The sequence below is a fragment of the Vulpes vulpes genome, chromosome 13 (assembly GCF_048418805.1).
Source record: "Vulpes vulpes isolate BD-2025 chromosome 13, VulVul3, whole genome shotgun sequence".
In the NCBI taxonomy this organism is placed as follows: domain Eukaryota; kingdom Metazoa; phylum Chordata; class Mammalia; order Carnivora; family Canidae; genus Vulpes; species Vulpes vulpes.
In genome coordinates this window covers 3,232,661-3,260,597 of record NC_132792.1, presented here as the reverse complement: position 1 = coordinate 3,260,597, position 27,937 = coordinate 3,232,661, and the positions used below count along the sequence as shown (strand labels likewise).

Genomic DNA, 27,937 nt, shown 5'->3' with positions numbered 1-27,937 from the left:
TGCCTTCCCAGGACAGCAGCCCTGTGCGCAGCGCTTAGTCCTCCAAACCTCATGACACGTGCACCCTTCTCCTTTGAGGCCCTTAATCGAAACCCAGGGGCAGGGGAGGGGTAGAGGTCCAGTCCTGGGGGCTCACCCCAGCTCCCTGCCCAATGTCTCCCAGTCTAAGCCAGTGGGCACCTGGCTAGGGTGCTTCCTCCTTCACCCCCGCCCAGAAAAAGCCTCAGCTCCCAGGAAGGCTGAGCTGGCTCCTTTGGGCAAGTCGGGCCAGGGTTTGCCAGCCTTACGTGACTCAGAGTTCCTGGGGGCTCCCCGTCTCCCCAGGTCTGGCTCTCCGGGTAGAAAGGAAGGAGGGAGGGGAGGAGGGGCCCTGCCCGCTAGGACAGTGCACATGGAAAGTGTGTCATTCCAGCGAACTTCACCGTGGCTGCACATTCCTTCCTGTCTGCCTCGTGCCCTGCAGCCACTGGGCTCCTCCTGCATGCTGGCCCCGAGCTGGGGAGGGGGGGTACAGCGTGGGACATGACTGCAGGCCGCTGGCCACGGCCCCCGCCTACGGGGTCCAGCAGAACCTCACAGGGACCTTCCCCAGCACAGCTCTGCTTTCTACCATCCTGGTGTGCTTGGTTAAGTTGTTCTGCTCAAAAACAGTAGAAAACTTTTTTTTTTTCTTTCTTATCAAAAAGGCCCCTGGTCTACAGGAAAACAGAACAGATGAAGGCCCCGGGAACTCAATGAGACGTTCGATCCAGGCTAGTGGATGGTGCTGGAGGTGTTCATGGAAACACCAGCTTGTAAACCAGAAACTAGGTACATCAAACTCTATTTCTATGTCACCTACGCTGAGCCTCCTTGGCAAACCAGATCTGCTCTGACGACTTGCAAGGGCGTGGAGAGGGACCGGCCTCCCACCAGCAGGAGTCCGGAAACCTCAGGGAGACATTAGCTTCAGGGGGACAGGAACGGGTCTGGAGGCTCCCCTCCTCTGAGCTGGAACAGCAAGGAACAAGAGGTCCCAGGAGCAAGAGGGCTCCCTGCCGCCCGAGGCCCCCAGAGCCCGGGGCCATCCTGCCCTGGCCAGCCTCGTGCATGATGGGAAATTCCCAGCTGCACGGCTGCCACTGCTGACCGCTCCGCCCTGCTCAGCTCGGGGGCTCCGGGCCGGCGGCCGACGGTCGGTTGTGGGGGTACCTTTTCTCCAGCCGGGCAGGAGCAGTTGATGGTCTTCAAAAACCCGATCTGTTCACTGCCGGGTGTGGGAGGTCGCGGGGGTGGCGGCGAAGGCTCCATCAGCACGGTCACTTGGCACTGAAAGGCAATCCCAGGGGGTCAGGAGGCCCGAACCTCGCTTTTCAGCAGGCACCGCTCCCCAGGAACTGAAGGAGCCTGAGCTTGAGTAGAGGCAAGGTGGGGTCAGGTCGGGCGGCAGGGCCTGGGTGCTGAGGCCTTGGAGTCACAAGGGCCTGGGCCACCCTGCAATCAGCCACGTGGCTGGCCTCTCAGCAGGTGCAGGAGCCGCGCATCCCTCTGAGCCTCAGTGTCACCCTCTGCAGAATGGGGACAAGGGTGCGTCCACGGTGATGCGGTGAGGAAGGATTCAATGGGCCAGCTCGGTGCCTCACACCCGGCAGGAGCTTGGTAAGGACTCATTTCTCCACCATCACCAGCTCCCCGTTGCCCTCCCTCTGCTCCCCAGGCCTCACCTCACCTCCTCTCCTTCTCTCCAGGTCAGGCCCACTTGACTCCAAAGCCCGATCACTGGGGGCTTCCACCACCCGTGTCCCGAGCACAGGGCCACCAAGCACCTGCGCGGATGTCATCCACAGCCCTGGGACCCAGGCCCTGTCGCTAAGCCCGCCCTCCAAGTAGCCTCAGGAAGGGAGTTTGTTAAGCGGGTTGGGGAGGGAAAGCCTTGAAAAGGAGTGGAGGCAGGGAGGCCAAGAGGTCCCTGGGAGAGGCTGACCCACCTGCGGGTCAGAGGAAAATCTCTGATTTTTCTCATTTCCCAGTCCTGCCTGCAAGCTGCCTCCTCCCCTCTGCGGACCAGCCCAGTGCCAGGGCCTTCCCTTATGAGCATGGGTCGGTCCCTCTCAGGGCTGGGCTGACAGCCTCTGCCTCCCCCGCCCCCCAGAGCCAGGCCCTACAGCTTGGCCTGCAGCCTGGGACCTCAGAAGCCCCCAGGGGGACCTGCATGCCCCCAACCCCCACCCTGGGTGCCCTGGAAACAGCCCTTGCTCTTGATAGACACTGGGCTCCTGTCAGGCAAGGTCTGAGGGTGGCACCCCCGACCCCTGAATGCCCATTCCTGGGCCCTGGACACCCCGTCCCTCGGGAGGGAGCCCATGGAACCACCTCCCCACCCCTACTCCTCCCTGCACACGGGGGCTGCTCACCGGGCCCAGGGGGATATCGCAGCAAGTCTCCAATTCCGCGTGTCGGGAGTCACAGTAAATCACAATCCGCTGCAGGTCGAACTGGAAGGGTAATGAGGACAGGGTGAGTCTGGGGGATGTGGCAGCCTGGAGGGCCCTGGCACCTGCGCAGGGGTCAGCCCCACCTGCTCCTCGGGGTCGCTCCCCTCCCTGGGCTGAGCCTCGGAGGGAGTCCACGCGTCACCTACTTGCTCGCCCGCTTCTAGAAGCGACAACCCAAGAGCAAGGAGGTTAGAGGTTATGGGCTAGCGGGCACAGACGGAGGATTCACCCCTGAATCCTCCCCCCCACGCACCTCCTCCCCCAGGCCCCGCCGCGGGGTTTCCTTCGAGTCCCCCACTGGTGCCCTCACGACCGGCTCCGAACGGCTGCGAAAAGTGCCCATTTTCAACCCCTCCAGGCATCTCCTGGTTGCTCAAGTCGACTCCGCAAAGTCAGAATGTGCCCGTGTCATCCCCTTGAACACCACGGTCCCTTAACGCACCTTACAAGGGCTCTGGTGTCAGCATGCACGCGTGTGCACACGCGCACACGTACACACACCTGCACACACGCCCACATAATACACTCATGCATATGTGCATGTATGCGTTTATGCACACACAGGCCCACACGATACACCCACACATACACACACACACACACACACATACATGCACACACAACGCACACACTCACACGTGTACACACACAACCTACACACACAATACACACGGCCACACATATGTGTATGTATACACACATGCACACACCCACACAACGCACACATTCACATGTGTGCATATACAACCTACACACACTCACACAATACACACACCCACACATACGTGCACGTATACATACATGCACAAACACAACGCACACTCACACACGTGTACATATGCAACCCACACACACAATACACACACCCACATATATGCACACATATACACACATGCACACACCCACACAATGCACACGTGTACATGCATCTGCATGCACACCCACACAATACACAAATGCACACACCTACATGCATCTGCACACACACAGTCTGCAGATAGAACCCAAGCCTTCTCTAGGACCATCGGGCCCCAGGCCCTGGCGCTGCCTGCCTTCCCAGGTGTGTTTCTCTTCACTGCACACTCATGTTGTACCTCTGACCTCACGGTTTCCCACATCCATGCCTTTGCACATTGTCCCTCTTCTTGGAAAGTCCCTAAAGAGCCAGCACACTCCTAGTCACCCCCCAAAGCTATGCTGGCTGCTCTCAGCCCCATCTTCATAACCGCCACCCGAGTGCAGGCCCCGTCACCTGTCACTCTGCACGTCATCCTGCTCATCTGAGTAACATCTACCATGGAACGTCCCTGTGTTTGTGTGTCTCCGTTTACTTCTTAAAATCTGCCTCCCCTACTAGGACACGAACTCTGCAGGCAGACTGGAGCCTCAACACCAGGACCATTTCTGGCACACGGTGAGTTCCGGAAGCACAGAATGAATGGTTGGGTGGATGCGTGCGTGCATGCAAAACATTTTTTGAAGGGAACCTGAGCTGAACCAGGGGACAGAGGAGCGCTTCTTTTACCAAACGCTGATGCTAAGTGCCCCTGGCCTTGTACTCCCTTCACCCTCCTCTGGCTGGCCTCTGCTGTACCTGGAATGTCCCAGCAAACTGGCCAGGCAGGTGGTCGGCTGCTTGGCCTCCCCCTCCTGGCCGTGGCGTGCCCGTGGGGGTACGACTCCCCTCCTCACTGACTTGGCTCTGTACAAACACTTAACAATTCCACCCGTCCGTCTGTTCTATTTCCTGTAAGACACCAGCCCACAGACGGAGGAGAAAATGACAAAATGCATAATTGTGCTTTTGAACAAGGCCTGTTTTAAAGACAGGGTCCTGCTTTCTGCATTAGCAAGCGCACACACACTTAGCAGCTGGCCCCTTTGGCAAGGGCTGCGGGGACAGGGATGGGGAAGAAAGAGGCAGAGGTGCAGGGTCGGGGCAGAGCACAGATTGCCCGGGCCCGGCAGAGGTGCTCCCAGGTTGGGGTGAGATGGTCTAGGAGCCAGAGGGGCCCCTTTCCAATGGCCTGAAAGCCTGCCATTCCCTGACCACACTGCCCCTACCTCTCACCTGCTCCCTCTATGAGCCAAGGAGTCCACCTGCTGACGTCCCTCTGGCCCCCACTCCACCCTGAGAACTCTGCTCAGGTCTAGATGCCCCCAGTAACTCTGGGTTGGACTATAGCCTGGGTGGTGTTCCTGGCCGGGCTTCCCTCCAGAGTCCACCACCTGCAGCTTCGTGACCCTTCTCTGGCTGCAGCGGGGAAGCCACTAGGGGTGCCGGGGGCTTGGAATCTGGTTTGGGTCCCAGCCCTGCTCTTCTCCCATGATAGCTGCCCAAAGCACACCAGCCCCAGCCTTGCTTTCCTCTGCTGTAAGGTGGGGGTGGTGACGTCCGCTTGCAGAGCTGGGCAAGGACCAGTGGGGCAGAGAGCCCTATGTGGGTCACAGGGAGGACTGCCGGTGAGCTGCGGTCTTTCGTGCTGTGTCCAAGGCCCTGGACCATGTGGTTAAGAGTACCCCAGATTTTGCGAGATTTACACCAGGCTGAGGAATATACTGATTGTCCTGCCACATACTTCATGAGGATTTATTTCGAATCTAGAAACCCAACAGGAAACAGGACGTGGGTGCAGTATTCTGTGGACAGATGTCAGAGGTTCTGGGATTCCCAGCTTTGGGTACAAGGCAGATGTGCAGCTAATGCCCTGGACAAAAGGACCGAAAGGGACGCACCCAAGCCCCCAGACTCCACACCATGGGTTAAAAGAACCCAGTTAAGGGATCAATGTGATCATCAGATTTAAGCGTCAGGCAGGACACAAGCCCATGGTCCCAGACACAGGGTAAAATGCAGACCTCCCTCAAGGGCAGGCTGCGAAGGCTGCTCCACCACTTACTAGTGTGGCAATCCTGGGCAAGCTGCTGGATCGCGCTGTGCCTGCACCCTTAGCTAGGTGGGGACAATGCAGAAAGCGAGTTCTTGGGGCTGCAAGGTGGGTGAACCCGGGGAGCATGTGCGGGCTGCTCAGACACAGTGAGTAGCACCGGGCCGAGTGCTAGTAAGGGGCCCCTGCTCCGTGCCACGCTCAGTGCTCCTGCGCTAGGTGGGGTGCACGCCGGCCCCGCCAGCTAGAGTGATGGAAGGAGGACAAGAGTGCGGCACTCTCCTTCCTCCGGGTCAGAACACAAGTGGGCTCGTCTCCGTGGTTGTCCCTCACCTAAACACCAACGGCAGCTTTGGGGCTGGCGCCAGAGCCCCAGAGCTGTGAGCCCGAGACACCCCGGGGTGGGCCCTGCAGAGGAGAGCGTCCCTCTGGGGCTGCGCTGCTCAGAGCCAGGGTGGCCGCTGCTGGTCCCCAGGGCTGGCACCAGCCACGAGACAGCCCCAGACAGATGGAGGGCCTGAGAAATGAACCCCCCCGGCATCCGAGAGTGACCTGAGCCACTCCCCCGAGACTCCGAGGCTAGCAGAGGTGTGGGACGCGGGAGCAGAAACGGGAAGGGAAGGCTGACGGGGTCTCCATACTGGGACAGAGGAAGGGCCGCGGCATCACGGGGGTCCCAGACAAGCCTCACCCTCAGAGCCCAGGATCGTCCCTACTCACCGATACCTGGATCCCTAGTTCACCCCCAGCTCAATGGCACCCTCACCCCGTCCCCCGGCCTAAGGGCCCACCTGCTTGCCAGGCCATTTCTCTTGCACCCTCAGCCCCAGTAGGAGGCACCAGGAACCTCATTATCTCTGAGGAGGCCCCCAGCCTCTCACGGTCCCCTGCTGGCCCACCTCGCCCCACCCCTCCTTCTCCTTCCCACTCACCTGCTCCCTGCAGCCCCAGGGCACGTCCTCAGAGGCGGCCCTGAGCTCGCCCTGCCCTGTCTCAACCTCTCGCAGGCTTCACCTGTGCGCAGAAAGGCCTGGCCCAGGTCCTGCACCCCGTGTCACCCCACACTGGCCTCGGGGCTGGCAGGGACAGGGGTTGAAGCAAACCAGTTACTGCCTCTGGGCTGGAGTCTCCCCACCTGTAACAGGGGAGCCATGCCCCCTCCCTGGCTCGAGGGGCGGTGTTGGTGAGCGTAATGCGCGTGCTGGTGGGGCCTGCCGTGACCCCATCTGCGTCACGAATACACCGCAGCTCCATGCCCAGCAGGCGGTCATCTGCTTGGCAAACGGGCATTGAGGACGGGCTGTTGGAGCAGAAACCCCACCCCTGCCGTGCTTCGGCCTGCGACCTCAGAAGAGCCACTCAGCTTCTCAAGCCGTGTCCTCCTGTCTGCCCGTGAACTGGGGGTGTTCATCGCGGCTGCTCCCATGGGGCAACTGGATCCGAAACGGGGCGGAGGCACAGAGGACAGCCCCGGGCCCAGCGGGACGCTCCACCCACTGGAATTCGCAGCACCTGAGGGGCGATCCGTGTAGCTTTACTCGATTTTACTGTATTGCCTCGTTCGATTTGGTCCCACAGCTACTATCTTACTCCACCTTCTCAGCAGCTTCATGCGGAAGGAAGCGCCGCCTGGTTTCCCCTGCGAAGCCAGAGAACGCCTCCGTGTGTGGCCGTGACCTCCACGGCGCCACTCGAGTGGGCTGGAGAGGGCTGCACGCGGGCGCCTCCCTCGGCCCCGTCTCCCCTCCGCCTACGCCCTCTGGCCACCCCCCTCCGGCCTTCGTCGTGAGGAATCCACATACACTGGCAATGTGTGTAATCTAGCCTTTACCTAACAACGTGAGTTACAAAAGACTTTCTAACTTAATGGTGGTTTGGCTTTTTGCCCCATCACCATTTCTTGAATTTTCAGGTATTCAAATTTACTCTTTTTTTTTGTTTTTTAGTTTATGGTTTGTGCTTGGCAGATCAGGAAATAATATTTACAACTTACAACAAATAAGGAGTTAGTATTCAGAATATATACATATTAGCTAAAAGTCATTAGGGGTGAAAAAAAAAACCACAACATGATCGTAAAAATAAGCAAGTGCTACGGGCCAGCAGTCACCGGAGGGGAGTAAGTCAGGTAGTCAATCAACAAACTCGAGGACTGCTGTTTGTGGTGGAAGCAGGGAGACGCAGGTGGAAACCACAATAAAACGCCATTGGCCATTTGCCGTCAGATTGGCAAAACGAAAGCAAGACACGTGAAAAAGGAAGATATGAAAAGATGAGAAATGGTTTTGGGAAGAGCTATCCCAAATCCTGCCCCGGTTATCTCCCAGGAAGCGGGACGCTCCCGTCACAGCAGGTAAGGCTGCCTCGGCTTGAACGGAGCACATGGAGAGCGCCGGCGCCCCGTGTGCGTGCATCGTGGGGACCCAAGAGGAAGAAAGGAGGAGGGAAGAGCAAGAAGAACGAACGCTGATGGGTGACAGCAGGGGGACAGCCGTGACCATGCTGAGTTATGGGTTGTTATCACTGGGCGGTGCCCTCAGGATGATTTTTAAAATTTATTCTGCATATACTTTCTATATCTGCCACATTTTCTACAACCAGAGAAGGGAAAAAGCCTCTATTTAAATTTACAATTTAGGGGATCCCTGGGTGGCGCAGCGGTTTGGCGCCTGCCTTTGGCCCAGGGCGCGATCCTGGAGACCCGGGATCGAATCCCACGTCGGGCTCCTGGTGCATGGAGCCTGCTTCTCCCTCTGCCTGTGTCTCTGCCTGTCTCTCTCTCTGTGACTATCATAAATAAATAAAAATTAAAAAAAATAAATAAAAAAAACATAGCTATATATTTAAAAAATAAATAAATAAATAAATAAATAAATAAATAAATTTACAATTTAGGGGATCCCTGAGTGGCTCAGCGGTTTAGCGCCTGCCTTTGGCCCAGGGCGCGATCCTGGAGTCCCGGGATCGAGTCCTGCTTCAGGCTCCCTGCATGGAGCCTGCTTCTCTCTCCTCCTGTGTCTCTGCCTCTCTCTCTCTCTCTCTCTCTCTCTGTCTATCATAAATAAATAAATAAATCTTTAAAAAATAAATTTACAATTTATAATTGTACCTGTGTACCCACAAACACGTATGTAGATATACATCCTCACTGCTGCTCACAGTGCCCGGCACACAGCAGGTGCTCGATATATATGTGACAAATGACCGGCTGCATGCATGAGGGATGGTGACTCCAGCTTCAGGATGGTTTCCGGGTCGGAGTCCTCCCTCCAAAGGGAGTCCAAGGCCATGTCTTGATAAATGACACAGACCTGTGAGGGGCACTTGGGGATACTAGTGTCCCGAGGCTTCCCCTGGTGACCCCAGGGCCTTGGCTGTAGAGGGCCTCCCCGGTACTCACATCGATGGGCACGCTGTCGTAGAGGCGCTTGCCGATCACGGTCTTCCCCTGGATGTCGATGTTCTCCCTCTCCTCGATGGGCAGCGTCTGCACCAGCGCACAGTCGACGTACAGGGAGACGTTCTGGGCCTGGATGCTCAGGGCCACCTTGTGCCAGTCCCGGTCGAAGAGGTTACCCACCCGGGGGCCTCGGAAGACCACCCTGACGGCATCCTTCATGGCACCCACGGCGTCATACTCGACTGCCTTGTTCTCGCCGTCCAGGCGGATGGAGACCTGGGGAGCAGAGAACCGCAGGCTCCCTGAGCTGCAGGGAACCAAGGCGGGAGACGGCGACAGGGGCTGGGGTGCAGAGTCAGGGCTCACCTCCTGGCCATGTCCCCAGGTGCTGGTCAACCTCGGACAAAGGCCCGGTTCCCTCCTGAACCTGGATGCTAATATAATACCTACCCCGCGGGCTGTTCTGAGCCCTGACCTGGACGGGATAATCGGGTTCACGCCCGTCACAGCTCCACGCACGGGCACCATGCGGTACGGGCACTTCTGTGAGTGTGCAAGACAACTGGTACCGAAGGGCTTGAGCCTTCAGACCAACGAGAAACCCCAACTTCTCTCCATGTCGTTTAAAACCATGGGCTGGGGGCATCCGGGTGGCTCAGTGGTTGAGCGTCTGCGTTTGGCTCAGGGCGTGACCCTGGGGTCCCGGGATCGAGTCCTACATCGGGCTCCCTGCATGGAGCCTGCTTCTCCCTCTGCCTGTGTCTCTGCCCCTCTCACCGTGTCTCTCATGAATAAATGAATAAAATATTTAAAAATAAATAAATAAATCAAACCCTGGGCTGGCCAAACAGACCCCAAGGACGAGGCTGAAACCCTGCCATAGCCCACGCTGCTTCCCACCATGGGGAAGAACCTGAAGCTCCAGCAGGATAAAGCTCCTTGGTGGCAGGGACTCCTGTGTCATATTCCCTGGAGGAGCCTCTGCCCTTTGCAAGATGCCTGGGTGACGCTGGAAGAAAGTCTTACTTTTGTTTTCCTACAAATGAAAAAATGATTGGACCCGTGGCCATCCAGATGCTCATTGCTACCTCCCCTACACAGTACTCAGGGGACACCCTCGGTGACAGGCCAGCCACGTGCCAGGTGTCAGGAAGAGGATGGTGGGCAACACAGACACATGAAGTCGGGGGGTCGCGTGACACAGAAAATAAGTATTCGTCAGCGGGAGAGTGAACGACTGTATTCTTGCCCACTCCTCTGCTGGTCTTCGTTTGTCCTGCCAGCCATGCTCCATCCTTCCCTGCCCAGCTCCCGGCCCCCCACAGTCTGAGCCTTAAGGGCCCCATGTGGGTGCCTGTGCCCTTGGGCTTCTCATCAGTGTGGCCCACGGCAGCCCATGGAATGGAGACCGTAGGCGGGACGACGGGGTCAGGGGGCTGATTCTCCTGGCCTCTCCCTGCTTCCCCCTTGGGACTCTGTCCTCCGTGGCTCCAGAACTCATGGTCTCCAGTAACCACCAACCACCAGGTCCCAGGTGGCCGCTTCTTGCTGTCACTTATCCCAAGACTCCCCAGTAGCCTCTGCCGGGTTCCTCAACTCTGACCCTTAACCTCATCTGCAACCTTAACCCTAGTCACTTTCTTTAAAGCCCTTCAAAAACTGGGGCGTCTGTTGTCTGTCTACACCCAAACCGGCAAGTCATTATTGAGCTGTGCGACCCTGGGCAAGTTATTTGACCTCTCTGTACTATTTCCCTATTTATAAAATGACACCGATCACAGCACCTACATCACAGAGTCATTATGAGGATGAAGCGAATTGGCATTTAGTAAAATACTTCTGCAGTACGTATTATGTGCCAGGTGCTGCTCCAAGTATTAGCTATAACAAACTAAGCAAATAAATCCAAAGGCCTCCCCGCAGTGGAAACCTTCTCTGGCACACGTACAGCGGGATTCCAGCGTGCTCACTTGCTCACATGCCTCCAGGCTCGTGTCATTTACTTTTTCTCCTAGTGCTTGGTCAGAGTTCACTGCTTTTGTTCACCTGTTTCTTGCCCGCCCTGCCCCGTCCTTGCAAGCAGACTCTGTCTCTCTTGTTCCTCCCTTCAGAGGCGAGGATGACACCCCATACATAAGGCCGCCCCCACAAGAAGCACTGAATGAATGAATGAGCCAGTGAATGAATGAGAGCCCTGGGTTCAAGGAAGGTGCCCACGCACTGCTGGGAATCAGCCCCGGTGTTTATAACACAACCCAGGGGTTCTGATTTCTCTCTCTGGGGCCCCCACGCCATGACCCCAGGACAACAGGGAGGGAGGGTTAGGATTTGATTTTACTTGCACCGCCTGCTGGTATGTTGTGGTGAGGGCAAACCACAGAAAACTACGAACCCCTGGCCTGTAATCTGACACGTACCCTAATACTCCATTATTATTAAATGGGGTCTTCTGTTTCTAGAAAATACTTTTGCACATTTGAGCTCTGTGTCCCTGCACCACTGTAGGCACTTCCTGAGGACTTGGCTCTCCCTTCAGATGTACATCTCTTCTAGCAGGATGCGTAGCCAGGGATGGTGGCCCTCAGGCCTGAGTCCTATGTCTACCAGCACTAGCTAGGGACCTCAGGAAGGCGCCCTGAGGCTCAAATCCATCAGCAAATCCTGTTGGTCCTGGTTTCAAAAGACACCCAGAATCGGATCACTTCGACCCAGTTTACTGTCACTAGTAGTCTGTGTCAGTATCATCTCTTGCTTTGATTACAAGTGTCCCTGAATTTGTCCTCCTGTTTCTGGACCTGCCCACCTCCCAGAGCTTGGTCTCCAGCAGAAGTGCCTGCACCAGCCCACAAGGATCCTGGCCCCCTACCACCTCTCGAGCCTGATCTCTGATGAGCACCCTCCATGCTCTGCTCCAGCCGTACCCACCTCTATCCCATCCCTTTACCGTATCCGGGATGCATGAATGACACATGGGGAAAGCCAAACTTCGAGTGTGGCTGCTAATCCTAAATGCGGTGATGAAGATAAAAACCTAGGTCTGTAGGCCTGACAGGTTACATGGGATGCTGTGAACACAGATCGCTTCTGGCGATTCCCTTTCTCTACATTCCCTGTGTCTAGCCAGCACTTCCTGTGGGGCGTGGAAGTGGCCACCGTCAGACCACCAGCCAAGGGCACCCCGCTGAGTCTTGCTCAGTGAAATGGAACTGCCAGGTGCCTCTCTAAAAATGAGCCTGATGTCCCCAGAGGCGGGCCGTCTCTCTGGTTGGCCCCATAGTGTCCCAGCCCCCTGGCTCATTCCAGCAGGAGCGGGGGAGGGCACAGCAGACGGCTAGGCCACATGGCTCTGCAAATGCCATGACTGAGAGGGCCCAGACGAGGGGGTGGTGGGCTCGACTGCAAGAATGCACAGCAGGCACCTGGTCCCACTGCACCAGACCCTGAGACACTGGAGAAGCCCCACGTGCCTGTGGATGGAGATGGATGGGCTGTGTGCCTTCCAGAAATAAAGGGGCCTCTGGAGAAGAACATCGCCTGTCCCGCCCAGCCTCCCACACTCAGGAAATGGGGGCGCTCAGGAGTCAGGGCCAAAAACATGTCATGTCTCAATCTGACCAGGGGATGCTATGGGAAACTCATTCAAGGGGACGAAGGACAGAAGGCGGGAGCTCATAGGGCATGGCGTATAACAGGCCAACGTGCGGTGCTAATGGCCCTGGTTCTCTGACCTTCTTCCCCCCCCCCACACCCCAGCTGCCTGCTGCTGACTGGCTGTTGAACTTAGTGGATACAAAAATCCAAATCACACTCTGGCAGCCAAAGACAGGGCTTCAGAGCCTCACTCAGGGTTATAGACACAGCCTGTCCCGAGAGAGGAGGCACCTGCAGCAAGGCTGGGTTATGTACACGGTGCTGCTCCGCAGGTGCTAGAGACAAGGCTCACCCTGCTAGAGACTCACTTCCCCAACCATTGGTGGCAGTTCTTCTGCTTTCTGCGGGACAGGCGGGAATGGGAATGGAAGATGGGAGATATTTGCAAATGACATATCAGATAAAGGGCTGGTATCCAAAATCTATAAAGAACTTATCAAACTCAACACCCAAGAAACAAAAAATCCAATCATGAAATGGGCAAGGGACATGAATAGGAATTTCACCAAGGAAGACATAGACATGGCCAAAAAGCACATGAGGACTCAGAACGCTCGACTCACACATCTCAGGGTCCCGTACCCAAGAGACAATAGGTGCAAGATTTGAACCCAGTTCTAGCTGACCCCAAGCTAGTTTCTCACATGACACTGTGTAGCTCAGGCTGCCACCAGAGCACAGGCCACAGGACAGCGGGGCTGGCTGCCACCTCTGGGGGAGGCTGAGCACCCCTGAGGAAGGAGGGAAGGTGGGCTTCTGCTCCACTGGAGTGCCAGACATGGGACTATCATGGGGAGACGAAACCACATCTCTTGGCTTCTTCTCCAGCTTCCCTGAGGCTTTGTATGCCAGATTCTTGATCTCCTGGGCCCTGGATGGAGGGATCCCAGGGAACACGTGGTGGGGGCACCATCCCCATGAGAAGGAAACAAATTGCTCCTGGCCCCCAAGACACGGCACGCTGCTCATACCTGCGGGATCCCATACTGGTCGATGACCTGCCAGATGTACCAGTCTTCTTTCCGAGATGTTTTCCTGAACCGGAAGGTGGTGACAAAGGCGTATTCATCAGGCAAGCCTTGAGGGAACACATCCCTGGAGGTGGACAGAGACAGATGGCAGTGGGCTTAGCAATGAGAGTGGGGCTAGAAATCTTCTGCACAGCAAAAGAAACAGTCAACAAAACTCAAGGCAACCTACTGAATAGGAGATATTTGCAAATGACGTATCAGATAAAGGGCTGGTATCCAAGATCTATAAAGAACTTATCAAACTCAACACCCAAGAAATAAAAAATCCAATCATGAAATGGGCAAAACACATGAACAGGAATTTCACCAAAGAAGACATAGACATGGCCAACAAGCACATGAGAAAGTGCTCCACATCACTGGCCATCAGGGAAATACAAATCAAAACCACAATGAGATACCACCTCACACCAGTGAGAATGGGGAAAATTAACAAGGCAGGAAACCACAAATGTTGGAGAGGATGTGGAGAAAAGGGACCCGCTGCACTGTTGGTGGGAATGTGAACTGGTGCAGCCACTCTGGAAAACTGTGTGGAGGTTCCTCAAAGAGTTAAAAATAGACCTGCCCTACGACCCAGCAATTGCACTGCTGGGGATTTACCCCAAAGATACAGATGCAATGAAACACCAGGACACCTGCACCCCGATGTTTCTATCAGCAATGCCCACAATAGCCAGACTGTGGAAGGAGCCTCGGTGTCCATTGAAAGATGAATGGATAAAGAAGCTGTGGTCTATGTATACAATGGAATATTACTCAGCAATTAGAAATGACAAATACCCCCCATTTGCTTCGACGTGGATGGAACTTAGGGTATTATGCTGAGTGAAGTAAGTCAGTCGGAGAAGGACAATCATCATATGGTTTCACTCATATGGGGAATATAAACAACAGTGAAAGGAAATAAAGGGGACAGGAGAGAAATGAGTGGGAAATGTCAGAGAGGGTGACAAACCATGAGAGACTCCTAACTCTGGGAAAGGAACAAGGGAGGGTGGAAGGGGAGGTGGGCGGGGGGACGGGGTGACTGGGTGACAGGCACTGAGGGGGGCACTTGACGGGATGAGCACTGGGTGTCATGCTATATGTTGGCAAATCAAACTCCAATAAAAACAAAAACAAAAGAGCAATGAGAGCAGGGCCACAAGGGAAGCCTGGGTGACCCTCGGGTCTCGACGTCTTGCCAGTTTTACCTCCCGAACCTCTCACATCGGCCTTCTCTCCTGCCTTCACTGCCCTCTCCTTGACAGGGGCCTTGGTATGACTCTCTGCAGACACTTGCCATGCTCCCTCCTTCGCCCCCCGCCAGGGCCCTGCGAGGCCACCCCCACAGGGCATGTCCGCTTCCGTGTCTCCACCATCCCCATCTCACAGAATTGATGACAGATGCTAAGCTGCACCCACCCTCCCCGCTTCCCGGGGTCAAATGCAGCTGAGTGGACCTGTCTTCACCGCTTCCCACTGGCTCCTTCTCAGAGGGGCCCAGCTACTGTGTCTCCTCCTGTTTAGTCCCCTTCCCTGGGCCCCAGAACATCCTCGAATCTTCACGGAGCAGAGCCCGGGGGCCCTGCCCAGCGTGGGGGGCCAGCCCCTCATCTGAGGGCAGTCAGCCCCCCGCAGCTCTGCCCATGGGGACTACCTGGGTCCACCTTTCCCCTCCACACTCAGAATGGAAGGAAGGTGTTCTGATCCTCACGCTGTAGCCGAGGGCAGCCAGGCTCTGAGGGTTAACACAGCACAATCCAGTTGCTAAGAGGCTGAGCAGAGACATGCACAGAGAGGGGGGCCCCGTCTCCAGAGCTCTGCTCTTACCCATCAGCTGGCCACATCCTCACCCTGAGGAACCTGGCCGTGGTGGGGCCTCATCCAGCTCTGGGGGCAGGGATCTATCTCCGGAGGAATGCAGGCACCGAGCTCTCCAATGGAGGAGGTGGAAGCCGTCTAGCCAGAAAGCCGGGAAGGGAAATGAGGAGGCGTCTGGGCTCCTGGTTCCCGACTTGCAGACCCTCTGGGACCCTTGGTTTGGCTGTAGAACCTGTGAGCTAAGACGGGCCCTCTTTTCGTGGTTCTCAGTGCACAGACCCAAGCTGGGAGGGGGGGCCCCGTTGTTCAAAGTCATTCTCTGAGCGGGGATCTCAGGCAGCTCACACCTGGGCCCCCTAGGAGCAGCATCTGCCCCTCAGCACTGGGCCCCCGCAGGACTGAGGGGGTCCCCGGTCACTGCCCCCATGGGAGGGAGATGGGCCCTCCCCACCCGATTGCACAGACATAGGCTTTGCAGCCACAACAGATCCTGTATGTCCCTTCATTATTCTTATTTCATGAATGAATCAAACCATGGGGCTGTTTTTATCCAAACACACATTTTTTTATATACCTTTGAAATACACACATATGTGTGCATATTTGACATATATACACATAGAAAAATACAGATGGATCCACGTAGATATTTAGGTCTATATAGCATAGATCTACAAATTTGCATCTTTATCTCCATTTTTTAAAGAAGATTTTATTTATTTATTCATGAGAGACACAGACAGAGAGGCAGAGACACAGGCAGAGGGAGAAGCAGGCTCCCCGCAGGGAGCCCAATGTGGGACTTGATCCCAGGACCCTAGGGTCACGACCTGAGCTGAAGGCAGATGCTCAACCCTTGAGACACCCAGGTGCCCCTCTCTCTGTATTTAGATAAAAGGAGAGAGACTAAGACTTTTTCTGAGGGCATATATATAGCTTAAGAAAAATTTATTATAATTAGGAGGGGGAATGGTCATTAACAGAGAAAAAACTAAAGGAAACCAAAATCTAAAGGAAACCAAAGTGGCCCAATCTTATCCTTTCCACAAATAATGCAGCGGATGATAAGATCATTGTGGGAAACACCTAGGGCGTGAGGCTGGGAGACCTGAGTGTTGTGGCCAACCTCTGCCTCCTACAGAGTGTGTGCGAGATGGCGGACACGTTCTTGTCCCATCCCAAGCCCCAAATGTCACGCTGGATAAACGAGAGGAATTCCTGCCTTGCTCACCGCACTTTCCTGTAGTGAGAAGTAAATTAGACCAGGTGTGTAAAATGCCCATCAGACACCGCACAGGTGAGAAAAAAGTTAGTATTGAAAGTGACACCCTTTCCCGTTATGAACAAAATTAACCCATAAATTAAAATTACACCTGCTGGTATATTTTTGCATTTATTCTACTAAAGCACAAAAACCCACAAGGATACTATCCTTCCTTGAAATGTCAGAGCTCTGCCGGGATTGAGTTTGTTTCCAACGTTTTGCCATTCAAACAAATTTGGAACTGGGATGCCTGGGTGGCTCAGCGGTTGAGCATCTGCCTTTGGCTCAGGGTGTGATCCTGGGGTCCTGGGATCAAGTCCCATATCAGGCTCCTCCATATAGCCTGCTTCTCCCTCTGCCTGTGTCTCTGCCTCTCTGTGTGTGTCTCTCACGAATAAATGAATAAAATCTTAAACAAAACACATTGGAACCATAGAGAAATCCCTTCTTAGAAGGACCCCATGTAACTCGAGCCCAGATCCACCGCTCCAGATCCCCTGCACTGAGCGGAACCTGCAGCCATTCTGTGTTCTCCACGGGTCTCTGTTGGGCCTTTCCACCACTTCTGTACAAGGTGGGCTTCCTTTCCTTCGTCTTATTCTTTCTCTACTGCATTCTCCCTTTAAAGTGAAGCTGCCTGTTATTGTTTCTGCACTATACGCATGGGGAATGGGACGCATTTAGCCAAAGATGTGCAGGGAGCAACGTGGGGATTGGGAACTAGACTCTGCTCTCCCTGTGTACCCCCAAAATGAGCATGGGGCCAGGTGATGAAGAATAACACCCACCCAGCATCTGTAGAGAGAGAGAGCAACACTCGGCATCTAGAAAGACACTTTGCTTAAGGGTCAGCTGTTGGGGGTTCCGGTCTCTGCTGCTCAGGTGAGAAAGGCAAACACAGAGAGGAGAGGACTTCTCCAAACTCTTCCTCCCTGTAGTCACATTCAAGCGATGCAGGTAATTGTGCAGCTCACAAGCTGAGGAGGGTGTTAGGGTCTGACACAGGCCCAGGGTGTGGCTGCACTCAGAGAATGCTCCCTGAATGAGAAAATGCCGGTGTGCAGACCAAGCTCGGCAGCCTGGTGCTCCCAGCCCGCCTTTACCAAGCCAGTACCTGATGAAGCATCTCCCCTCATTAGGAACTGACTAACACCTTTATCCATCCATCCCACGGACACTGAATAGCCCCCCTCTGGACAGAGCTCATCCTGAGGCTGGGTCCTCAGCAGAGACCAGACTCCAGTCCCTCCCAGAGCTGCTGGCTGAGCAGGGAAGGTGGTCTGCACAACTCATTACACAGCTGAGTGATCAGATTCAGCTTTGCCACTTTGTTTCATGCAGGAATACAGGTTGTAAGGAGACGAGATAGGCAGAGGCCTGCTTTCATTTTGGAGGTCAGGAAAGGCATCCCTGAAAGCATAATGGTTGACCTGTACTTTGAAGGACTAGCTGGTGTCTCGGGTAGAGAGAAGACCATGAACACAGGTTCTGTGGCAAGAAGAAGGTGCCCAGAAACTTCTGGAACAGAGCCAGAGGAGCCAGAGTAGGAGCCTGGGGGTGAGCTTGAGGCCAAAAAGGTAGGATGGGGCCAGGTCAAATACAGGGACTTTTCAGCCTTTTAGTGTAAGAACACTTGGGAAACAACTCAGGAACTTTAAGATGGAGAAAGAGCCGTGATGAAATATAACTTCTGTTTTCAGAAGATTTGTCTGCCTGGGGTGAGCAGAATGGAACATTGATTTTGGTACCAGCATCATCAGCCTTGAGTGGAGACCCAGCAGGTGTCAGACCCTGGACAAATCTGTATTATAATCTCTCAATAACCATGTAGGGCAGGAACATCCATCTCTGGTGGTAAACATGACACGACGGGAGGAACAGGGGCATCCAATCAGTTGTGTAAGGCCAGGCACCCAATAACTACTGAAGCTGGGGCGCCACTGGCCAAACCAACTAGGTGAGTCTGGGGGGCACAATGCCTGCGTGTGATGCCGTGGCTCATCCACAGTAGGCACCATGTATCTACAACCACACATGTGTGCTATTTAATGAACTGATAGAAAAACACAAGCATGCATGAGTCATTACCTCCAAATCCCCATGAAGGGGAGAATATAGAAGGCCAGGGAACCAACAGAGACAATGGTGACAGATCTGCTAAGAGACAGGGTGGACTCCCAGGACAGGGGCTCGGCTGCTTTGTCTCACGGCAACCTCCCCAGGCTCAGAGCCAGTCAGAGCCCCACCCAGTGCCAAGTGTGCAATCGTGGCTGCCTGGCCTCCCTCCTGGCCTCTGCCAGGCATCCAGGGTAGGTCTGGAAGGAGAAGTGAGCACTCACTCTGTCCTCTGTACCACAGGGAAGGATCCCATCCGGACATAGGAGCTCTGCACCCCGTTGTCTCTCCTCCCCAGGATCTCCTTCACCCTGAATGAATCCATCAGGTCAAAACCTGTCGAAGAGAAGAGCTGGGGTGAGCGGCAGGAGGAGCACAGGGGACAGGGGGAGCCATGCGTCTCTGTAGAGGTGAGCAGAGGAACTGTTCAGATAGATTTTGGGGAGAAAACAAATGACAAAGTAAGGACATGTAGAGCTTCCATCTCCAATCCCAGGGAAAGTGCAGGAGAAAGGCACATCTGGGTCTTCCAAAGAACTGGAACATGTCCTGGCTGCATGGCCAGTGTTCGGGAAGCCCCTGCGGGAACACCTTGAGGGCTCTGCAGGCAGAGTGGTCATTTAGGGTTTTCCCTCCTGTGGCCGCAGACCTGCCATTCATGTGAATTTTGCTTGGATTACAGTTTAGGACGTTTTAAATGTCATATTTTTAAAGAGTGAGAGGTCAGAGAGAAAAAAACTGAATTTGATATTACAATCATTGGAAGGTACTTGGTCCTGTTTTGTTTGGGCTCAAAGAGAGGATCTCATGTGCACTGGGAACGTCTGTGATGGGACAGTCATGACCTTGGTGCTCAGGGTGCTGGCGGGGGAGGGGGTGATCAGCTCAGGGACACACGCATGTGACGCTGGGCCAGCTACATAATGTACAGGAGCCTCTGCACTGAGCACTTGATTGTAAAGGGAGGGCAATGACACGGCCAGTCAGTTATCACTCATGCTTCACCACTAAGGCCAGCACATCTGCATCCACATCCCTACAAAACTGTCCAGACTTGAGTCCCTCAGGCCAGGAACCCCGGTTCTCAGGAGAGCCTGAGAACAGCGTGACATACTGGCTCAAACTGTGTCCCTCAGGCAACGGGGGAGCTTGGATTATTTGGAAGGAAGCCAACAGAGGGCAAGCACAGGGGCTTGCTCATTTCTGCATCCCCAGGCCTAACATGACTCTTAGCCCTGGCCACGCCTAACCCATGAGACTTCAGGAAGATTCTTGGCATCTCCAACCTTCAAAGGTGCTGCCATGCAAATAGGAGGTGAGCTTGCAGGGCTTACACTGCAGTGAAAAAGACCTTTGTTCTAAAAGATCATTTATTCAGTCAATACTTATTTGAGAGTCTCTCTGGTGTTCCAAGCTCGGTGTAAGAAACAGCAGCACAGAAAAGAATTGGCAGCGATTGAGAGTTTGAGTAAGAGAATTGGGCAGGTCTAGTCTGTGTTCCTGACCACAAGGTCCTTGTTGTGTGACCTTAGGCGGGTTGGTTAACATCTCTAAGCACCAGCCTCTTTATCTATAAAAAGGAGGTTCTTTTAGCATATAACTCATAGGATTGTGGTAAAGCTTGAATGATAGGATACAAAACGTCTAACATGCAGGGACCCACAGAATAGTTTTCATATTGATTATGTTCCCATTATAATGATTACAGCCCCTTCTACCACGAAGTTCTGTGCATGGGTGTCCTTTATTCATATATTTGAGAGCCTGCTCTGAGCCAAGCATATGTGAGCACAGCACATAAAATGGGAGGAGAGATGAACTCCTGGTTCTGGGAAACTGGTGTCCTCACAGGAGACCAAAAATAAGCTAACATACAGCAGGAGGGTAAAGGGCAATTGCAGGCAGCAAGGAAGGACCAGGCAGGCCTGGGACCGGACACGAACAGAGGCTGTGCCCCACCTGGAGCAGAGCCTGTCGTGGTCCAGGAGGGCTGCAGGCACAGCAAGCCTCTACTGGGCTGGAGCTCTGGGTGACATTTTGGAGTTCCCAGCTTTTCATCATATTGACATCATGTCATTCTTGAAAATGACTAAGAGTTGTCATTATGTCATTTTGAACAGCATTTCACACACTAGCTAACTAATTAATGAAATTCATGACATAATGTTAAGTGATATTTAGTCCTGAAGAGAGAAAACATGGATCCAGAAGCTCCCTCATGGATGAAAAAAGCACAGCTTCAAAGTATGCTTTTTCCTGTGCACTGGGGTAAATGATCCAGCCTCTCCAGAGACAATGGGTTCCCCCAAGGGGTGGTCTCCCCACATCTCCACCTGACATCAACCATGTGGTCTGGGCCATGGAGGGGTCAGCAGGCCTGAGCTGGACACAGGAGGAGCAGGGCCACTTCCTCCTTAGCTGACATGCTCAGGTGGAGCTGAGTGTACCACCCTGTCCCCTGTCCTCAGAACCAGGCCTGGCCCATAGCACAAATTCATGCAACTGGACTTCCAGCCACCTCTAGGCCAGCATATGCCCTTTACCTAAGAAAAACTGTATAAAAGAGAGAGCCCCCAGCACCTAGAAGGCCAAACACTCATAGGTTGAGGCCCACTTAGGTCACGAGGGTAGGGTCCCCATGGATGGTTATCACTGCTCTTATAAAAGAGACCCCAATGGGCAGCCCAGGTGGCTCAGCAGTTTAGTGCTGCCTTAGGCCCAGAGTGTGATCCTGGAGACCCAGGATCAAGTCCCATGTTGGGATCCCTGTGTGGAGCCTGTTTCTCTCTCTGCCTGTGTCTGTGTCTGTCTGTCTGTCTGTCTCTCTCTCTCTCTCTCTCTCTCACATAAATAAATAAAATTAAAAGAAAAAGAGAGACCCCAAGACCTCCCTCGCCCTTCCACCATCTGTGGACAATGAGCAGAGGGCCATCAACAAACCAGAGAGTAGGCCCTCGCCAGATGCTAAATCTTGCAGGTTCCTGGTCTTGGACTATCCAGACCCCAGAACAGTAAGAGAGAAAATCCTGTTGCTTATAAGCCACTCAGTCGGTGGTGTTTTCGTTATACTACCCAAAGGGATAAAGATACTGAGTAACTTTGAAGACATTGTCTGATTTTCTAGAGCCTGTTTCCTTAACTGGAAGGTGGAGGGAGTGAACCCTTACAAGGCAGTGGAGTCATTTTAGTGAGGTGAGATGACAGAGCAACTGCAGGCACCCGGCACCTGGCAGTCGCTTTGTCTATACCTCTAGCTCTTGCTGGGGACCACGAAGGGACTTCTGGACCCATATCCTCTGTGAAATCCCATCACTTTTTGGCTCATACCCTGGCAATCACTCTGCCAGTTTTCCTGGAGCCCCAGCAGTATCACCTGGTTGTAAAGGACCAGGCCTGAGGCAAGGAACAGCCACCTCCCCTTTCACAGAGGAATCCTGGGGAGCCCCTGCCCCAGGTATGGAAGGTCAGGGCACTAGATATTGCGAGACACCTGCCGTTGAACAAGAGAGAAGCCCTCTCCTTTTACCTCTTCCTCTGCCCCTCTGTCAACATGGCTACAACCCCCTTGAGCAGAGACTGGGCCCTGCTCTTAGAGCATCACCTGGGGATCAAAAACCTAAGATGCCCCTGCAGCTCTGGGATCAATTCCTCTGAGAGCCCTGTGAGCCCAGCAGGAGCAGCTGACAGAAATGACTGGGTCCTACTCGAGACCTTCTGAAGACCCACAGAGCAGCCACGCTGGCTGGGGCCCTGTACCTGGATGTTGCCTGGTGGCACTGGGAAGTTCCCAGCAGTGGGGGTGCTGGTCCCCGAGAAGGGGGAGCCTGGCCCATAAGGCCCTGGAGGGTCCATGGAACAGACACCAAGTGGTAAAGGGTGTAGAGCCTGTCTGGGCTCAGATCCTGTTTCAGCAAAAGGCAGAGAAGGTCTAGGAGACAGTCTGTCCTGGGCCGGAAAGCTGGCCGAACAGTGACCATACCCGTGGCTGGCATCCTTGTGCCTCCTCCACCAAGGAGGTGGGGAACACAACCCAACTGGCAGGCACCCACCTCGAGGACCGGGCACAAGCCTGCAGGCAGGGCTGCACTGAGCAGGTGCTTGCACCTGGCACCTCCAGCAGCCCAGCACCGGTGGGTTCCTGAGGGCTCTTCCTTTTGTGACACTCTCTGACTCCCCTGCCCGCCTGGGGCAGTTCCTGTAGGGAGGTGGTGAGGTTGGAGGGGTGTGCTTGTTGCTCAAGGGAAGATGCCCCCAGTTAAGTTTAGGGAGGGAAGGTGGGCAGGGAGGGGCACATCAGTCAGCACCCGGGGCACCAGCTCTGTTCTTAGGCTGCAGCCCCACGCCGCAGCTGCGACTGCAGCTCCCCGTCCCACCTATACAGAGGGGAGGGCAGCCACCACTTGACGGGCCTGTCCGAGGCCTCGCACGGACGTCCAGCCCTGGAGGGCCCCCCGGAGCGGCCGCTCTTACTCAGAGAGCGTGTTCACGATCCGGAGGACACATGCCCCCTGCCTTCCCCTTGACAAGTCAGAAAAGGGGGCCTGCTCCCCTACATCACAGCTGTCACCTGTCACCAGACAGGGCCACCCCGGGCTCCGTCTCCCTTCAGCGGTTACATGTGGGACAATTCTGCTTTTAAGTTTCAAAATAGCAACCATATGCTCTGCTTTCTGGTTCCACTTTTATCGGTTTCAATGAATAAAAACCATGAATAAAAACAAAGACTTAAACACGGCAAAACTTTGAACAACAAGCAATTAACTAGGTAGCAGCAAAGGGCATGGAGACAAAAGATGAATTGCTCGCAATAAATAAAAGGCTGCGAAGGAAGATGAAAAATGTTCTCCAGGTAAATGGGTCCTGATGCAAGCCACGCTGAGGTACAGAAGCAATTGTTCAGTGCAGGAATTGCGAGGGTACGTCTCCCCAAAATCACGGAGTCAGCTGAAGCAGGCGGCATCAGGGACACCGTGAGCCATGGCCCCGAGTCCACTGGCTGCACCTGCTCCACGCTGATGCCCACTGCGTGCGCTCCCCCACCCGTCCGCTCCCCTGGGTGGAGCTTTGCTGGACTCTCCAGACAGGATGCTTCTCCTGGGTCTTTGGTGGGTCTGGCCCAGGCACACACAGCTTATCCAGGGACTGCTTCCCTCGTTGGGCACTGAGCAATTTGATCGAATTCACGTTTGCAATGCTAAAGAAGCCAGGAGCCCCAGTGGTTCTTGTTTGTGGCACAGTTTGTAGAAAGAGGGAAAGAGAGAAGAAAGGATGCCCTGTCGGCTGCTCAGATCCCAATAATGAACAGGGCAAAATCCCAGCTGCACCCCCTCCCCCAGATTTTGGTGTCTAGGGAGATGCAAAATCCCAGCTGCACCCCCACCCCAGATTTTGGTGTTTAGGGAGACGCAGAGACATACACAGTCAGTGACAGCATCATGGGTGAATGACTAGGAGGGGGGATGACAGGGCTTGGATAGGAGCACAGGAAATACCTCCCTTGTCCAGCTGAGGAGCAATCCAGGGAGGCCTGGCCCGCATTTGAAGAACAAATAAAAGATGGGCAGACAGAGGAGGAAGAAAGGGCACCCTAGGTAGTTGGATGTGCAAAGGCCACTGGGCTCGGGTCAGCCAGGTTCCTTCTGAGAATCTGTCAGCAGCCACGGCCCGCGGAACACCGGCTGGGAATGGGGTGGGCGGAGGCCGATCGGGCTGGGTCGTGTCGGCCACACAGCGAAGTCTGGGTGTCCCTCTGCAGGGGGAGCCGTGGAAGGGCTTCAGAGCAAGAAAGGAACACAATCGTGTTGGTGTTCCGGAGGCCATTCTGGCAGCAGGGAGGCAGGACGGGGAGACCAGAGAGGGGTGGGTGGGGAGAGGGACAGAGGAGGCCTCAGGCCGGGCTCCACTTGAGAGGTGCAGCGGGTGTGCCTTGGTGATGTCTGGACGCAGGAGCCCAGGTGACAGGAAAGAGAGATCCAGAATGTCTGCGGCCACGTTTCCGAGCTGCCCCGAGCCTCACATGTTCTTAAACCCCAAATCACTAACCTCCCAGGAATGTTGTAGAACGGCCTGCAGTCAACGGCGCTCCCAGTTCGGTTACAAGCCCCAAGAGGGAGCCTCAGAAACACTGCGTGGGAGGCACAGTCACGCAGGCAGGGAACCCGAGCCTCGGAGATGTCAGGAGGCTGGGGGCCGCAGCACCAGCCGAGACCCACGCCTCCAAACCACCTTGCCTGCCCTCTTCCCTCCCTGGCTCTTCTGCCCTGGTGAGCCCCCCAAACTGCCAAAGTCCTTGAGGGAATGCCCGGAAGTGAGGCTTTGGGCAACACCATCTTTTGTCCAGAATATAAAAGCCCTTCCAAGTACCCAACTGCATTGAAAGTGGCAAGTCTGAGACTCCATCTCTCCATAGTTCCCCTCCAGCCTCCACACGGCCAGGGCTTTTCTCTGGACTGGTTATAATTAAAGGAGAGGATAGATCCAGCAGGTTCTCCATGTGCTCGGCGCTGCACAAACAGGGCATCCGTGCCGCGTGCGATGGATGACTGCCCGGCACCGCGGTTACTTCTGGGAGGGGAGCCGCAGGGCCCACAGAGGGGAGGGGAGCTCCTAGGGCTCCGCTGGCTGCAGAGACACACAGCGGATTCCTAACCGAGGAATCCAATCACCTCTACCCATCACCAAACGCTGTCAGCAGGAGCCTCCTCACATGCCAGACGCTGAAGAATGCATTCACGCCCTGCCCAACTGATGCACGTGTGCACATGCACACACATGTACGTGTACACATGTGCCCCCAGCACACACACACACCCATGCACAGTGGACCTTCCCAGCAAAATCAGTTGTTTTTAAGTAGAAAACATAGTTGGGCTCCTTAGTCCACAGAATGATGGAGAATGACAGGCTCATCTGCGGTGACATGGGCAGATTCGTTTATTTGTGAGCTCTTCCCTCCTTACTTCTTGCCCTCCATCCCACGGTCTGCCCGTGAGCCCTGACTACACCACAAACCCAGGCAAGTTACTGAATGTGCTTGTGCCTCGGTTTCCCCAACGATAAAATACAAACCGGTGCCTATCTCATACATCATAGGGGCTGAATGAGGGCACAGGGGCTCAATGCTTGGCTCACCGTAGGTGCTCAGTGAAGACTCTTACCATTCATTATTTGTTCCTAATGTCTGTCTGGTGGCATCTCTCCCCTTCTGTAGACACACACGCCGGATAATGAACTATTTAGGGCGGGGAGATGCTGCTCTGAGGGATTCGCTGCTTCACAAAGTGTAATGTGGATAATGCAGGAGGTCGAAATTTGCTTTGAAGACTGGCCTCAGTGGGAGCCGTGCTTGGCTGGGGGTTGCCAAGGCAGTGAGTGGGAGCAATGAGGTCAAACTGCCCAGAAGCTTCGCCCCACAGAGCAGCTCAGCTATAAGCATATCCCCCCCGCAAGGTAAGAAAGTGAAGAGGATGAGCACCACCTTTATCTCCTGGGTTGACAGAGGGTCCCCAGGAGGGAGAGCTCCTCGCTGAGCACCGACAACACACCAGGCGCTCCAGCAGGAGAAAAGAGGCGACCGACCAACCCCGTCTTCCTTTGGGTCCCTCCAGAAGAGCTGAACTGGGAGGCGCTCGATGGGGGAGTGGACGGGGGGCAGGGAGAAAAAGCGGCTGATGAGGCTGTGGCACTAAGCCAGCCACCCCAGCAGGTGCCTACAGCTGGATCCCACCGGGAAACACCACAAAACAGGGCAAACGTGGACCTCGGCATGGTCCCCACCCCCCCGAAGGGCGGTAGAACCCGAGGGCTCAGTCACTCTTGAGGACACCTTTCACCTGCTGTGCGAGCAGGCTGGGCAGCCACCCACCATCCTAGACACGTCCCTGCAGCACAAACAGGCAGATGCTGGCACCTTCTTGTGGGCAGGGGCGCCCTGTCATGGCAGCAGCCTGGGACGCCATCCCCTGGACAGCACCTGCGAAGCACCCGCTCCTGACCCCTCTGGCTTCGTGGCCAGGCAGGCAGACCCGCTCCGGCGCTCCACGTGGAGGCGGCACGGGGTCCCGCGGGCCGTGGGCAGGGGCAGGGCGGGCATCCTGGAGGCAGGGGGAAGCTCCCACGCAGGCCTCGGGGAGAAGCAAACCCTACTCCCACACTCGTGGCTCTCGGGAGGGTGGGAAGCCCACTCGGCCGTTGCCGCACACCCCACCTACTGCGTCCATGCAGGGACGGCCCGGGAAGGGGTCTGGGGGAGGGTATGTCTATTGCTGGGTCTGCAGCCACGTGTCTCTCTCCCTCTCTCCCATCATTCCCTCCTGTATCTATAGCTCTGATTCACGCTCTCACTCCGAATGCGTGGATTTCTCCACTCATTTGCTCACTCCGCCCACCATTCGCTTATTCATCCCCCAACTCATTTGTTCTGATGTGTCATTTAGAGCCTCCCACAGGGGCACCACCGACCCCCAGGCGGAAATGCGACTGCTGCTCGTTGATGGGGGCCGCCACCTGCACCACCCAGGCCCTTCCACTTGACTTCGGTGAACAGATCAGCGAGGCCAGCCCTGCGTCCAGGGGGGCAAACAGCGCCGCAGAGCAAGCCGGCAGGTGCCCGGGCTTTCTCACCTGTGATTTCCTTGCTTCCACCGTTGGTGTGCTTAAAGCGGTCTCCTTCCACACGGACGCTGGGGCACAGCACGTCTGAGGAAGGCGAGAGAAAACAGAGAGATGGATGAGCCAACGGGAGCCACATTCGCTCCGCGCTATGGGACAGCACGCGGGGTCCCCAGCTCCTGGCGCGCAGGACGGCCGGTGCCTGGAGCCCACACCATGGGCTGCTGCTCAGCGAGCACCTGCTCTGGCAAATACCATGCTCCGTCCTGGGGGTGACACGCAAACAAGGAAAGCGCCCCCACCTACAACGAGGACGCAGTCTCACCCTTTAGAGGGAGTCAGACACCCAAACTGCCAGGACCTGCAGTGTCCTAAGTGTCCTAAGTGACAGAGCGGGTGTGGTTGCTGGGGGATTTGGGACAGAGGTCTCACACCTCGCCGGGCTTGGCGACGACGTCAGGGAGGCCTTCCTGGAAAGAAGATGCTTGAGGCTCCCTCAAGGGAACAGTCGAGACTCCCCCAGGGAGACAAAGGAACAAAAAGCGGCGCAGAGGGACCTCATTTACAAAGGCACCAACATACTCATCAAGATTCCAAGTCGGCAGGTGTCGGTGACATAGGAAATGTGTGCCAGGGCGGGGGGGGGTGTGCCACAGAGGTGTCTCTTGTGCCACCCTAAGGCGCTTCCAGTGCAATTC

General features: G+C 55.2%; 1 protein-coding gene across 4 annotated transcripts in view; it reads right to left on the bottom strand.

Annotated features, from left to right (window-relative positions):
- Nucleotides 1-27,937, bottom strand: part of COL22A1 (collagen type XXII alpha 1 chain) — a 263,464-nt gene that overhangs the window by 183,525 nt on the left and 52,002 nt on the right. For all 4 annotated transcript variants that reach the window (XR_003234234.2, XR_003234233.2, XM_025993486.2 and 1 more), the window contains 6 exons: nt 27,252-27,326; nt 18,854-18,965; nt 13,385-13,508; nt 8,763-9,038; nt 2,394-2,474; nt 1,192-1,308 (listed from right to left, as the gene is read on the bottom strand). Coding sequence is in view for 2 of the 4 variants with exons in the window: in XM_025993486.2 (XP_025849271.2) it covers nt 1,192-1,308; nt 2,394-2,474; nt 8,763-9,038; nt 13,385-13,508; nt 18,854-18,965; nt 27,252-27,326 (785 nt within the window). In the remaining 2 variants the exon portion in view is untranslated. The remainder of the gene's footprint in view (nt 1-1,191; nt 1,309-2,393; nt 2,475-8,762; nt 9,039-13,384; nt 13,509-18,853; nt 18,966-27,251; nt 27,327-27,937) is intronic.